At 41.1% G+C, this 15,729-nt stretch overlaps 2 protein-coding genes across 2 annotated transcripts; both read right to left on the bottom strand.

Annotated features, from left to right (window-relative positions):
* Positions 1 to 1,803: 1,803 nt before the first annotated feature.
* Positions 1,804 to 12,516, bottom strand: tfg (trafficking from ER to golgi regulator). The gene is made up of 8 exons (XM_058082870.2): positions 12,350 to 12,516; positions 10,445 to 10,660; positions 10,219 to 10,302; positions 7,769 to 7,915; positions 6,404 to 6,571; positions 6,075 to 6,221; positions 3,665 to 3,757; positions 1,804 to 2,809 (listed from the first exon to the last, which is right to left on the bottom strand). The coding sequence occupies exons 2-8, from the start codon at positions 10,626 to 10,628 to the stop codon at positions 2,406 to 2,408; spliced, it is 1,227 nt and encodes a 408-aa protein (XP_057938853.1). The 5' UTR covers positions 10,629 to 10,660; positions 12,350 to 12,516; the 3' UTR covers positions 1,804 to 2,405.
* A 66-nt stretch (positions 12,517 to 12,582) lies between these two features.
* Positions 12,583 to 14,775, bottom strand: jagn1a (jagunal homolog 1a). Its single transcript, XM_058082871.2, has 3 exons — positions 14,665 to 14,775; positions 14,016 to 14,117; positions 12,583 to 13,588 (listed from the first exon to the last, which is right to left on the bottom strand). Exons 2-3 carry the CDS (start codon positions 14,102 to 14,104, stop codon positions 13,126 to 13,128), a joined length of 552 nt encoding a protein of 183 aa, XP_057938854.2. The 5' UTR covers positions 14,105 to 14,117; positions 14,665 to 14,775; the 3' UTR covers positions 12,583 to 13,125.
* Between the last annotated feature and the right edge of the window lie 954 nt (positions 14,776 to 15,729).

The following is a 15,729-nucleotide window of genomic DNA, read 5'->3' on the forward strand; positions in this document are numbered from 1 at the left end:
ATTAAATGAAAGGTTATTTGGGTAATTGTTTTATTTTGCCGTCAACACTAGCAATTTTTCAACCGTTTGAATTGAGTTGTGGACTCCTATAGAGCAGCTACACACAATAACCAGCACAGAAAACTTTTTAGGTCTTCCAGAATCTGCACCTATTTAAGCTGTATTTCCTTTGATTTGTGTTTCCTGCCAAATCAGTTCCACCCATCGCCCACTCCACTGTGATTGGTCACACGACCAAAGTGCTTCTTATCTACTGTGGTTTAGTGGGTATAGGAGTTAATAAATGAAGTCTTTGAAGCGCTACTTGAAAAGTGTTTACAAGCTATTTGGAGCTCATGAGCTACTAGCTGGAGACCCAACTTTTCATGTATGAACTTGAGTGGTAACATAGCACCGCTGGTGCGGTGGAGTTCAACCTCGCCTACCTGAGGAGCAGCAATCACTGTCAGACACACTTTGTCAGAGGAACAGCGGGTGCCATAAGAGCTCAAAAACCGGATGTGAGGGCGCTGTGTGTACCAACTGCAGACAAACTTGGCACAACATCAGTAGTGGAAACGTGATCATCACATGTTTTTGCGGGACTGCCAGACATCGGTGAGCACTGTGGTTCTCGCCACCCCTGTGGACGCATAGCGTGTCCGATATTAACATACCTTTCCCTGCGAGAGTGTGCTGCTTCTGGCTTCAGCAACAGTTTGGCGCATATTTCACATTCATGTTCACAAAAACAGTCTCATGAAAATAAAATGCCGTTGACAGATGAAAATATTTTTCCTCTTGCTGGGAATCAACAACTCTAATAACGTCTACCTGAGCTTGTTTCGTAAACGGTCAACAGCCACAGCCATAAGGAAGGCCGCTTCTCTGTGACATCACAAAAGAAACATTTTATAGAGCGCCCTCTGACACAGAGCATTTTCAACCATCTAAACTTCTTTTTGGGGCTCACTTCCAAATGCACAAACCTCATTCACTGAAACTTTGGCATCGTTTAACATGAGAATACAACATTCCAACTACATTTATTGGTCAGAAAAGTGGAAAGAGCATAATAGGTCCCCTTTAAGTTAGCCATCAACTAAGTTATCGTGAAGAACACATCAGTTTGTATGTCAGCATTTGCAATTGACTAAACTAAAACACAAAGAGCACAGATGACTGAATGGGCAATGGGCTAACCTGATTTTGCACAAAATACAAGGCAGACTGGATTTGGAAGTACTGGTGCCACAAACAGCAATACTGGTCAAATTCTGGGCAGGTCCATTAAGTCTTAACTTTATGGTATGATGCTGCAGGCAAATTTCTGCTTTCTAGCTTCCTTGTATGTGGTCTTCTGGCTAACCAAGGCTGAAGTACTTGCTGCCCGTACCAAATGGCGTTATTTTTTAGTTTAAAACCCCCCTTTGAATTGCATGGAACACACAGACTGTGATGTTATATTCAGCTCTTGAGGTGAACGGCATCCATATTTAAAAAGGCGCTCATAATTTTCCAACCATTATGCGGTCAAATCCATCCAAGATGAGCAATTTTGGGGCTTGGAAACGTGTGTTCGATAACTTCTGCAAAATGGTCTTTAATAAACACATTCGCCAGGACACTTTTGACATGGATGAGAGAACCGCGTGCTACCCTTAGAACACATCCAGGCGGCCCGCAAGCCTCAAAACAGGAAAACAAAATAATACCCACGGCATGACATCAGTATTCCCAAATGTGTTTTCTCGAGAGGAAAGTGGAAAAGAAAAGGCCACAGAAGTATACAGAAGAGTATTCACAGAAAGATGAACAAAAAAATGGGACTCAATCATTTATTGTGTTAAAGAAAAAAATGTTACATTTTTATACACGGACGACTAATCTCACCTGAAGATGATTTTTTTTATGTATTAGTAAAAACCAGTGATACAATAGAGAAAGAACAAGAGTGGGCAAAAGCCTTTATGTGGGGATTACCCCTCTTCCCGTTCACCTTCACTTAGTGTTTCCATCGCCATGGGTGCCGCAAATAGTAAAAACACAAAACAGGGTAACGTTTCATTGTGTCAGATGTCAGTCATGATGTCAGGTGAGGCAATGAAGTGTTACCAGGGAAAAGAACGACAAAATAACCTCTTCTGGTCTTCCATGTGAGCGCCATTATCATGATACAAGAGGGTAGAGATTGTGACAGGAAATAGAAGGGAAAGGATAACAGAAAAAAATCCTAATGACGAGTAGGCCAGTGGTATGTTGGGAGAGACAGCATAAAAACACTAAACCATCAGAAAGGGGGTTGCTTGTTTTTGGATCTGTTATTCATAAGGGTAAGACCGCCCCCAGTCAAAAGAGCCACAAGCGTTGTGTGTGTGTGTGTGTTGGTGGGTGGGTGGGGGTTGGGGGGCATTCACACGCCCCTTTTACCGATATCCAGGGCCTGGCTGAGCATAGCCCTGACCGTAAGGGGGGCGGTTCCGGGCATATGGGTTAGCAGCCCCGGGCGGTGGGGTGCTGCCCGGAGGTGGGGTGTACCCTGGGCGATGCTGGTACCCGGGTTGGGAGGAAGTGGGTGGCATGCTATAATTGGCAGGCTGTGACGCCTGGGAGGTATAGTTTTGGGGAGGGAATGCTCCTGGTGGATACTGCTGGGCTCCCTGAGGAGGATGAGGCTGCTGTTGTTGGCCACCCTGGAAGCCTGGGGCAGGGGGAGCTTGACCTGGGGCTGGAGCCTGGGATGAAGGGGGCGCATAGTTCTGGAACTGTTGCTGCTGATGGGGCTGCGGTGGAGCTGGTTGGGGCGCTCCTGGTTGGGGGCTGTATCCTGCTACAAAAGGAAGGAATCGTTTGGTTATTTTGAGAATTGCCATCTCTATACCCTAAAATTTAAACAATACTAAATTATATTTGATCCCACATTTACCTTCAAAAATGCTGTTAAAATTGACTCTAACTCATTCACTGCCAGCCATTTTCAGAGAAGAGAGTTTTGGGGCATTTTTGCTGAACTTTCAAGACCCACAGAATATTGAGTTTTAGGACTACATAAACATTGAAACTACGTGATGAAATATTATATTGCTTCTTTCATCAGCAAATAGTTTGTTTATAGCGTTTTGGGGTCTTTATAAATTGGCTGTAGAACATACAGTATGGTGGTTTCAGCGACACCTGATTTTGACCAAAAAACAAAAAAAATTAGCTTTTTCAGTAGAGAAGCAAATTCAAGCAGAACCGCGACTTACGTCCATATTTTTTTGTTGAAAAGTCGCTTACTTAACAACAAAAACAAGATTTTGATGCCAAAATAATTTTATTCACAGATTTAAAACACAACACAAAACATCACCTAAAATTATTATCTATTATTCTATTAGAAATACAGTTGAACGTCAGTTATCCTGTTAGCCCCGGTTAGCAAGTTTTTCAGTTAATGTTGAAAATTTTTGCGCACATTTTCCAGTTAGCGTGTAATACGCTGCACATCGCTGTGCAAGCTTGTATTGCTTCATGAGTATTGTTAAGTGCTTTTCAACAACTTAAGATTGGAACGTCGATTTTTTGGTGTGTTCCCAGTTGGGCTTACAAAGAGCACTTTTAATTGTGCCGGAAAACTACTAGCAGTTTTTGGGAAGCCGACTTTCAGGACAAATGAGTGAGGATATTTAAATGAACCTCTTACCGGGATACTGCATTCCATACTGCTGCTGAGGGGGGGCACCTGGCTGCTGTGGAGGGTATCCACCAGGGGCCTGGTACTGTTGGTAAGCCTGACCTGAACACAACACAAGAAAAAAAAAAGTCAGCCTAATATACACTTCACTTGTACACTACACTTGTTGAGTTACAAAGCTCATTTTCTCAAGGCGACCATACATTTTCAAATGTGCCACGACTGGTGATGGCAACCGCCCCCCCACAAAAAAATGTGATAACCACAGAACCGAAAATTAAATTTAAAATGGCTAGTGGGGTCCGGTAACACTATGTGTCTGGCTGCTCTAGTAAATCAGTTCATAAGACAAGACATGTTAGGGCTTTTGCGCCAAAATAGGTAGGTCCTATGGCACGCATTGTTAGCTAGCTCATACAAACTTGTTTTCTCTCATTAGAACGCACAGAAAACGCATGCATTAGAATTGTGAATGATGAACAATTCCAATTCCTTTAATCAGGACCACTTCAATGGAAACTTCTGCATCCATGTTATCCGTGTCTACAAAAAGCAGTACGCAGGTGACCTTGCAGACATAAACACTCAAATACACAAACAAATTAGACAGATACGTGCGCCTGTTATCAGGACTACACACATTGGACACCTTCAGCTCGGCAGGCGGCATCTCCATCGGCAGACAAGTCTACATTTGCAGACAGTGACTTCCTGCTGCTACACTGGAATTAGTGATGACTTCACCAGACCACACTGCCTACGTGCACGTGTGCAGGGAGGATGACGGGGCCGCTCTGCAGCCATCATTGCAAAGTGAAGCGGAGACTTTTTGAAAAAAATGTTTTTTTTCTTCTTTTGAAACTTGTCTTTAGGGGCTTGTGTCCAAGTTCATAAAAAAGGGCAATTTAACAAAGCAACAGACTCTCCTAACAAGGCCTGCTGTGTTCTAAGGAGAGAACATAAAAGACCAACATTATGCTTTTCAACCTGATGATATGCTGTATGCCATTCATATCATTCTGGACAAACAATATATTGGGGAGATCGTTCTAAATGTCAAAAAAGCGAGGAGCACTGTACTGATGTGGCAGCCATGTGTTGTTTGCAGCTTTAACATGAGCAACATGTGTCTTTATTGTGTGTGAACTTGGCTTGCCTTTCATCCTTTCCTCCGTCTGCGCGCCATCAGCGCTATTATGTAAGTGCGATAGAGGGATGAGTGGCTGTTACGACCACATCGGCACGAGGAGGTTTTTATCTCACTCCCGTGTGGCCAAGAGGGGGGCCCGTCAAAATACAACCAGCTGCTTTCGTTGCAGTCTGAGAGTTTCTATAAAAAGAGGAAGCGTTTGATTGCAGTACGTGAAAATTTGTAGCTTTTACACCTCAGCCACTATTTTCTCCCATCCTGTTATGTTGAAAATGACTGTACGACTTTTGCTGTACGCCAAGTATGTTATACCAGAAGCTGGCATTGACGTTCAAGCATCAAGCATCTACTATAAATTCCGAGCTATTGAGCGCACCTGAATACAAGCCACACCCACCAAATTTAAAAATCGGAAAAATGTGTGGGATATTTACACAGAAAGACACGCTATAAACCTTGCATTCGCACCTACACCCAGTGTTCCCAGTTACACCAACTACGATGAGTGAGACGCTCCTCCTGCGGCTTCATGTTCCCGCAACTTTCTACGTGATTCATCATCTTCTAAGTTTGACACAAGAGTGTTTCCAAAAATTCCACCTCAAATTTCTCTACCTCTCCCGAGCCTGAACATGCCTCTGCGCGAGAAAGCAAGACCACGAGCTTACTGTAAAATAAACATGTGACACCAAACGCACACCACGGCTCAAACTGTCCTCACGCAACAGGTCGTGCGGGGGCTACATATGCACACATTTGTTTTCCTGCACTGATGTAAATTGCTGCCATCAGGTCCACCCGCATCTGTTAGACAACCGTCTCTAATTAACTTACACAGTCATCTTATGGATCTTGTTAGCAGCATTCTAAAAGAACCAAGCAGGCCTAGCTCAAGGTTACCTTTAAAAAAATGCTCCCTGAGCATCCATTTAAAATTCCTGTGCATCAGGTGGCTGTCATAATGAAAAGGTCTCAGTGTCAATGAGGGGGGAATAACAAGATGAAGGCAATAAAGGAACGTCCCATAGACAATCTACCACAAGACCTGGGGAGGAAACAATCTTTTTTTTTTGCTGGCTGCAGAGAACGGCTTCAGGCACAGTAGACGTTCCCATGAAAATGGTGGGAAGTGATACTGAACATCTGGCTGCACAAAAGGGGACTCAAGTGAACTTCACACCTCACACCTCCCGAACAACAAGTCAGTGGAAAAAAAAAAAAAGTCTTCATTTCGGTAAACGTGACGTGGCACGTGTTCACGCAGCTTACCATCCATGCCAGCTGGGGGTCCCTGCTGTACTCCAGGAAAGAGAGCCTGCCCTTGGGGAGGCAATCCTGGCTGAGGGGCTGCAGACGAGGAGGAAGCGATGCTATCTGGGGTCCCTGAGCGCTCCTCTGGGGGCGCTGCTGGCGGAGCTACATATGGCAGGGGGAAAGAGGAAAGACAGCTGAAATAAACCTGCAGCTTACAACAACAGCTGTTGGAGTGCACATTTTGCTATCGATGCAAAATCAATGTTGTTGTTTCACAGTCATCATCCAATGGAGACTGCTGAATAACTGCATAGATGACAGGCAGTGATGAACTTGCGCAATACCTGGGGGTTGTTCCTCGCTCAGGCCGAAAGCAGAAATGACATTCTTGTTGACTTCATCCTGGTTTTTTAAGGGGTCAAAGGCAGACATGCTCGCTGCGCTTACAGGTGTCACATGCTTGGCAATGGAGTCTGTTGTTGCCACTTTTCCTTCACGTCCATCAACTGTTTCTAAAATAAAAAGCAAAAACTGTTAGCATCCGAGTTTATAGCTTACAGTGTAGGACAAGTAGTCTGACAATGCACATAAAGCAAGTTCAACTTTACAGATTCCATATTTGCTGTATTGGTGTGTGTTTATTCACAGTAGCAATATCTCATAGGGATGTATTGGTACATGTATTCACATTTATATTTTGCGGTGCAAAGCCTTTGGTTCAGTACAGCTGCATGCCGATTTCTCACATGGTACACATACTGTAACTAGCGACAGAAGTGTAGTGTGCATGTAATCTGAGAAGTGCATCAAAGTGGCACCCTAAATTTTTCTGCACGCTTCATTAATATATGTTTATTTTTTTGGTTTAAGTATTGTATTTATTGGAGAAATACCTGCAAGATAACGGATGTACTGTAGCAATTTAAACATTTCAACCTTTAGAAGAATTTTGCTCTGTGCCTTTATAATCGTTCAAAAATAAAAATGTTAAGAAAAAAAAAACCCTGTGGCTTTACAACTCGATCCAATTTCGATGCAGACAGAGCATGGCTGATAGCTAAAAATCAGCATGAAAGCCATCTTGCTTCTTTTGAGCAAAGTGCCAAGCAGTGAAGCTATGTCGCTATGAAAAAAAGCACATTTTTGTTGGCTGCGACACATCAGACAAAACCGCTGCAAATGTTACGGACAAGTGGAGGATTTTGTTTTTGGAGGGTTGCCTCAACCTGCCTGAGTCACTCTTTCCACAAGGGTAAAGTACATTGTACAGAACAGTGGTGCACAGAGAACCAGGACGAGAGCAGAACATATATATTTATTATATTCTGTTAATTTTGCAATCGACCTAAAAAATAACATCAAAATGTTTAACATAAAAAAAAATTAAGACAGCTTCCACTCAGATTCCATGAGGTAACGAATGTGATGGAATTCTTATATTTTAGCATTATTGTCGTTGAGCCGTTTCTTTCTTCTCTGCACTGGTGCTAACTGAAATTTTCCACGACAAGGACTACATGTGATTCCCAGTTCAAGTTTTTACATGAGCTGCCGCACAACTTAAAGCAACATGAACGTTGAACCTCATAAAAAGATTACACAGTGACATCTACGGCCGTTGGATGAATTCTGCATATGACAGTGGCTGTGTTTAAATTGCTTATCATGCATAAATAAGAAGTGGCTGTATGTTTGCACTGCAACGTTACCACTTTCTGGCACTGTGGCTGCAACACCGGGCTCTGTGGGAGGCTCCAGGGTATCCAGGAGCGTGTTGACTTTATTCCTCAGCTCGATGAGCTCCCTGCGCAGGTACTTCACCTGACTGGATTCCAAAGGCCTTGGCTGACCATTCACTGTGAATGACAACAGTTAAAATGTTATGGATCATCTGGGTCCACAGTCTTGCATGGTGGCATCTTGTTGTCAAACTTGACCATCCACCTACTAAGCAGTGTCAATAGAAAGGTCTATGACTAACTGTGCAAGGTGATATTAAAACAATCACCACAAGGGTTTTTCTTGACACACCCATGCTTATACTCTTTTATTAAAAACACTGGAAATAATGATGCAGTCGATTCCAGCATAGTGACAATTTGTCACCTGTGCTACACTGAGACTTTGAAGCGCTCTCATTTCCCCCCACTTAAAAACTGATCTTGGAGAGAAAATTCCACAGTAAAAGAAAGAACGTGAAACACGAGACTTCCGGACATTCCTTTCTCAAACACACGTTTCTCGTTGTTTTGAGTGAATAATGCTGAACAGCGATGCTCAAGGTCAGGAGGCGCTGCACTCAGATGAAACGCCGTCCGACTCAACTATCCTCCTCGCTTTGCGCAGAAATGACGCACGCGAGAGGCGCTCGGCTCCACGTGAGGTCAATAAGCCAGGGCCTCGCTTTGATTGGAAGGAAGGAAAGTGGGAAAAGAGAAGAATAAAACAACCTACTTACAAATCTTGACTAATGATGACAGACCGACAGGAAGCACAACACAACAAACGTGTTGTCAGAGGAGCAAACGCACATTGTTGTTTTTCTTCGCACAATTGCTTGTTACTGCTTGTACGTGAATAGATGCCTTACTGCTTGTATGTGAATAGATGCACTGACAGGCCTAAATAATTGTAGCCTCGTTCTGCCACATGCCTGAAATTAAAAAGTGGCCTTTAATGGATACATCTATCCACAGCTTGTCCCATTAGAAGCCAATTCAACATACTCTTTCATTAGTCATAAGTGAGTGATCGGTTTGAAGCATTAGCTGCACTGCCCTCTAGTGGGAGATAGCTGTAAATGACTTCTAAAGATGCAGTTAAAAAGGTCCTAAATTTTGCAAAAGTGACTATTTAAGAATGTTCTATAGTGTTCGCAGAACCTGTTTATGAGCACCAAATAGGACAAACACCTAACATCACCCTTCCTTGGTTACTCCACTTTTGAGAGAACATGCGCTCAAGAGGTCAATTTTGAAGTTGGGTGGTTTCATGACGGCTTCACATTTTATTTTTCTATAAAAAGACAATAGAAAAAGAAAAAAACGTATTACTTGAAAGAAGTTTAATTTCATTTTCTACCGCTTATCCTCACGAGGGTCGCAGACGTGCTGGAGCCTATCCCAGCTGTCTAATAGTACTTTATTACTTTTTTGTTGTTTTTTGTGCCATGCTGACCCCTTAGGCAAGTGTGCAGCTATGGATGTTCATCTTGTTTGTAGTTTGCTGTTTGCTCCATTGTTTACACTCGGAAGCAGCTGTTAGCTTTGGTACGCGTAGCGATTGCAGATCCCCTCGGAGATATGAAGGAGAGGCTGCATAGCGGGAGTGAACAGACGTTATAAAGGTTGCTGGATAAAGTCGGTATAAAGTATGTTTACCGTCTGTCGTCATGGAGAAAGTGAGATGGAAGCGCTCACGGCACTAGCCCGGCTGCAGGGAAAGTACCGTGACTGCAAAAGTATATTTAACTTTTTTATTTCAGTGGCTATTGTTCTATAACATTTTAACATTTGATTAAAACTTTGTATGCATTTGGCTTTGACTTTTGTCTAAATGTCAAACCTCAAAACCTATTGTTCCTGACTATTGTTCTCTTTTTGATTAATAACACTTGGTGAAGCCTTTTCTAAGATTTCACTCTACAAAAGAGTCATAAAGGTATGCACGATTCGTGCAGATATCGGATTAATAATGTAATTGGACGATATTCAAGGCTATCGGAATATAATTGAAAAAGTTGTATTGTATCCAAGCATTGATTCTTGTGACAACCCTCGTAGATTGCACAAAAAAATGAAAATATTTTTCAAATTACGAATTAAACTGCATAAAACTTCAACTAAAACTGGCACTCATGGCTGCTGATAATCATGTACATGTCCTTAGCGGCGAGACACAAAGGGAGTCTCAAGAGAGCAGATGAACAATTTGCAGGTATATTGATGCTACAATAGCTATCACCGAATGTATAGCCTAACATTAATAGCCAAACGTTTGCCAAATTGCTATCATTAGCTGACAAATATTCTTAGTACGAGTGCAGGAAGAAGACGGGATACAATGCTATCTATCTGAATGTTGATGCCCTCGAGGCAACTGGAGGAACCAACTGCATATAGTCCCGTAAAAGTAAAATAACATGGTTGAAATATCTTACCAAACAAAGTTAGTTTGAGAATTCTACTGCACTGGATTGCAAAGGAGAGGTCAGAGCTGTCAAAGATGGTGATGAGGTCATCATCTACATGGGGTGGAGAAGATGATAAAAAAAAAGTAAATCAATTGCAATGTGTTATTGTACCTAAATGCAACAATAACATAATTGGTGTTAGTAACTTTTCAGAGGGCCAAGATGGAACCCTTAAAATATTGTTATAACCCACCTTCGTCCTTGTATTTGATGGTGACCTCGTCGTTGCTCTGCAGTTTGCCTCTGAAGACGCGCTGCATCATCAGCACCAGCTCGTCGTAAGTGATGTCTTCATTGTGGATGGGGATGCGTCTGATGTCATCACCCAGCTGGGCTTTGATGATCAGCTTCCCGCTCAAGTCGAGCTGGCCGTTCATTTTGCCGTCCAAACTCTTTCAGCTCCTACCGCCTGACCAGACAGAAACAGGATACATATTTATATGAGTCTACTGGAAGGGCAACCAGCATAAATGCATTGACACCTTACCTTTAACATTTATATTTCTTCAATAACCTGTTTAGCCAACAAACCAAACTGGGTCTCAATTACGACGACTGCAAAAACGACAAAGATCGTCTATGTGACTTACGTGATATGCTGCTTTTAAAGGGGACCCATTATGCTCATTTTTCAACCATTTGTATTGAGTTGTGGTCTCCTATAGAGCAGCTACACACAATAACAGAAAACTTTTTAGAATTTGCTGAATCTGAACCTACCCATTGCCTAAACAATGTTTGAATTTATTCCACCCATGGCCCGCCTTTGGGCATGCCCACTCCGCTGTGATTGGTCACATGCCCAAAGTGCTTCCTAACTATGAACCATATAAGGATGTCCACTTCTCCGTGACATCACGAAAGGGCAGTTGGCAGTTTTACCACACCTTTTGAAACCAAGCATTTGAGCCATCCCAAACTTTTCATGGCTCACTTCCAAATGTGCAAACCTCATTATCTGAAACTTTGCGATGTTTATATATATATATACATATATATATATACATATATATATATACATACACACATATATATATATATTTACATACACACACACACACATATATATATACACACACACACACACATATATATATATTTATATAAAACATTTATAAGTCAGAAAAGTGGAAAAAACATTCATTTAGGGACCGACTGCATCAATGGATGTAATGGAAACGCTCTGCTGTTTTTAAGGACCTTCTAGATTTTGTATTTGAATATGTTTTGTATTTTGAATATGCCTTTACTAAAGTCATGGGAACTCATGACATCATCATCGTCATAATGAGATAATCTAATCACCTGAAAAGACGTTTATACACAGTAAGTCTAAGGGTCACCAAGTGAGGTGGCATCAATTCATCTATGCTGATACACAAGACTTTGACCCTAAAACTGATTAAATAATATAATAACTCTGCATACAAGTTGTGTACAGTCGTCACCAGCTGGATATATTCTTCTTGCCAGAACAATAATTGGCTGGATGCTAGGGATTTGGGACTGTGGCTAGCGTTAGCATCGAACAACTGCCAGATCATCCCGTCAGGCTTTATGTGAGCTAAATGTGTTTTCGACATACAACTATGGCTAGAGACGCCCGAGTTCACGGGCGTACAAGTCATCTGACAGGAAAGGGAAAATAGGCTACATACTTGTAACGGTGGAAGTTTAAGAGGCCCAACCATGACGCAGTGATAAAGCCTCTGGTAACGTACACAGGGAATATTAAAGTGCGATTTATTTTGATATTAACGATAAATACGTCTGCTTCCTCGCCACCCGTGGAAAAAGGGAATGTACTAAATATGTTGTCAAAGTTAACGCTCATAATAACTATAATCGATTCAAAATTGTGTACAATAGGAATGAATACGTGTTTTTCGTAATTAAGAAAAAAAGTAAGCCTTAATGTTGACTTTATTTTTTACAATGAACCCATTCCTGCGTTAGCTAGCTATTAAAACGCAACATCACTAGCCGGCTAACTGGTTAGCTTGTATGCTATCCACGTACATTCGAATTAAAACAGTAAATGTATGCGAGTATAGTTTTGGACTCTGACAGGCTAACCAAAGCCAATGATGTATTTTACCTGCTCCCGACGACCACGCTGTAATCCTTGGTTTATGCTCCCCACACCAAAAAACAAGGGTAAAAATTAAAGTAGGTTGCTTGCTACTAGCCTAGCAAGAACCGCACCAGGAAGTGACCACTCAGCCGTCAACCAGTACGTGGCAGTCGCACCGCGCACGCGCACAACAGGCTGTGGAGCACTAAGATAATGATCACATCAAACCTGATAGAGTCGAATGCAAACGTTTTATATCTTTTATTTAAAGTATATTGTCAACATGCATTTCAGCACAGGAATATACCTGAAAATACAAGTAAAGACAGGCAATTGTAATTTATTTTATACAATAACTCACAGTGAAAACAAGTATATTATCAATCAAAAGATACAAGGTTAATAGAGTTTTAATTAAAAGCAAGAATAGAGAAAATTCAGAGCCATTCAGGGTGCACCCATATACATTAAAGGATATGACAGAGCACTCTGCTGTTTACGGACAAACTGGAAAAACAGCTAATCACAGATCGCTGACAGGAGAGCTCTCCTGTTTTTAAGGACCTACTGGATAATGTATTAGGCTCCAGCAGACCTACGCGACCCTAATGAGGATAAGCTGTATAGAAAATGGATGGATGGATTCTGTATCAAGATCAAAGATCCTCTATGTTACAGGCTCTGCAGTTTTTAACAAACTACTGCAAAAAGCTTTGATTTATCGTTAGGTATGACAAGAAAAATGAACAGAGTTCCATAGTACATGAAGATAAAAATATATAAAACATTTCCCTCCATCATCATTTCTTCTTCTTCTCTTGCGTGGCATTGAACCATGAGTCTAGCAGCCTCTTCATGTAATAGAGCTGCCACGCATGCACTTGGATGGCCACCACCATGATCAAATACATGACTGTCACGGCGGAGAAGCCGAAAATGAAGCGGTATGCTTTGCCGTGGCGGTATAGCTGCTGCGCCACAGGGAACATCTCCATGCCGCCATAGATCAGCGGCGCAACCGAGAAGAGCCCTGCACTGATCATGGACAACACCAGGTAGCTGATGTTGCTCTTCGGGAGGGACAGGCTGCTGCAGAGCAAGGGGACCATGCTGAGCAAGTAAGGGTACTCCCATTGGTACGGCATGGAGACTGTGTCGTGTGACACCAGGTTGAAGTGACTAACAACCACTTGGGCGGCCACCAGCAGCCAGACCAGGAGGTGCACAATGTTCAAGCGTCGGACCTCAGACTTCAAGGAAGCACTGCAAGTATCGAGACAGGCACATCATTTACAGTTAATAAGCAAAGCACACTTCCTTTTTTAACCCTATAGATGTTCCTAAAGGGGACATCTCATTCCTAAAGGGGTACGACAATTGTCACAGGGGGTATGTGAATAAAAATGAAAAAAAAAATGCGCCTGAACGCCTCACAGGGTCAGATAAATGTGGCATTCATGATTTTCAATGAAACATTTTTGGGGGGCAAGGAACAAAGTTGTCGGCTGAAGTAATGCCACCTTACGGTAGTTTAGGTTATTTTAAAGAGTGATCATTCTAAAAACTGTTTAAAATGAATATCCTCTGGCGAAGTTTGACCTATATGTATTCAACACAGCCAAATTACCTTTAAAATAATACATAAAAATGTAATATTTGCAACAATGTTACTTTTTAAAAAATTACTTGCCTCATTTGGTAATGTGGAGCCACCTTCTCTCTGTTTTTAAAATCACTCCCATTGGTTACAGGAGCTTTGTGGCCGGCACGTGACGTCATGTTGTGACAAAACCTACTGACATACCAAAAAAAAAAACACCATTACAGGATAAAAACTGGAGATACTTATACGTACATATTTAGTACATAATACCCAGTTGTCTCCCCCAACATCACATTCATATCAATACAAAGGTTAACATTACAAACACATTAACATTAAGCACAATACAAGTCATGCAACTATTGAAATATTACATCGCCCTTCTATCCTGGGGAGGTGTTTTATCATTATAGAACACATTGACCCATTTGTTTATTGAATCTCCCCACAATCGCCACTGCCAACCGGTGCAGGTGCAAACAAACAAAAATATAGATAACATAATTAGAACTGAACTCAAATAAGTAGCATGAAATGTAAAATAAATGAAAAATAAGAAATCAACTGCCGGAGCCGAGCAGGCTAGCTATCTTTCCATTGCTAGCATAAACCAAATGCAGCAACTGATCAAATAGTCCGACTCGAAACAAATAATGAAAAGACAGTTTTTGAATACAGAAGAGAATTGAACAACAAAAGAATGTGATATTGTCAAATATTTCCCAAACGTGCTTACCGTAGGTTACTCGCTTTAACACTAGCGAAACAAAAGATACGATGCCGACTCAATGGGTGGCAAAAAAATAGCAGTGCGCATGCGCCTGTCCTTTCGCCGCAACATCAGCATCTGTTCCTGAAAGGGCGTGTCCAGCCGTAACCATGGCGACTCGTGAGCAAATCATCTTATTACGAGTACAGATATCAACATGAGGAATTAAGAATTAAGTAAATCATAGAATATATTATAAAACACTTGCATTAATATAATCTTTATAACTTTACTTATTTGCGCATTTTCTATAAAAATTTTTATCCAATAATGTTACACACGTCATCTATAATAATAATTTAATGGCAACCACAGTAATAAACCTCATCAAAAGTGATCATTATCTTTATGAATTGTTGATGAAGTTCTCCTCTTAGTATTTCATCTTAAAATAAGGACTTCAGTCATATTTTTAATAACATTTTTATTTAAAAAAAAACAGTAGACAGTACATATTCGACATTAATACATTAACTCTCAGGTTACACTGACAATATTAGCACCATACGTGAAAGGAGAAATACATTTCTATTTTCCTTTAAAGGGGTTTCCCCTACTTGACAATAATAATGTAGGCAATCGCCGGCCAAAATAATAAATTACTGACATTATTTACTGCAATGTTAAACAAGCACACAGCCAACACTTCAACATTTGCTTTGCCATTTTGCTTTGCTTATTTCAACTTTTCACTGTTATCACAACTTCAAATTTGCAATAACATAAATACAAAAAATACAGATATATCTGGTAAAAAAAGGACTGTGAAAGGGCTTAAAATAAAATAAACCATCAATAATGGGTGACTTTTTAAAAATTCCACTTATTATCCAAACCACTTTTGTACACATTCACAACAAGCACCAGTTGCCTTTTCTTTATGTGTCACTCCTATTTATTAAATCAAACCAATTGCTTTAAAAAGTAGAAATTCTGCAGTGTGCATGATAATATACAATTTGGTAGTATTTTGGTATATATTCATTTATTTTTAATATGTATTTCTGTGCACAATTTGGTATGTTATCTAAA

This window comes from Doryrhamphus excisus, linkage group LG12, assembly GCF_037039965.1.
Source record: "Doryrhamphus excisus strain RoL-2023G ecotype Guam linkage group LG12, RoL_Dexc_Guam_v1.1, whole genome shotgun sequence".
Taxonomy (NCBI): Eukaryota; Metazoa; Chordata; class Actinopteri; order Syngnathiformes; family Syngnathidae; genus Doryrhamphus; species Doryrhamphus excisus.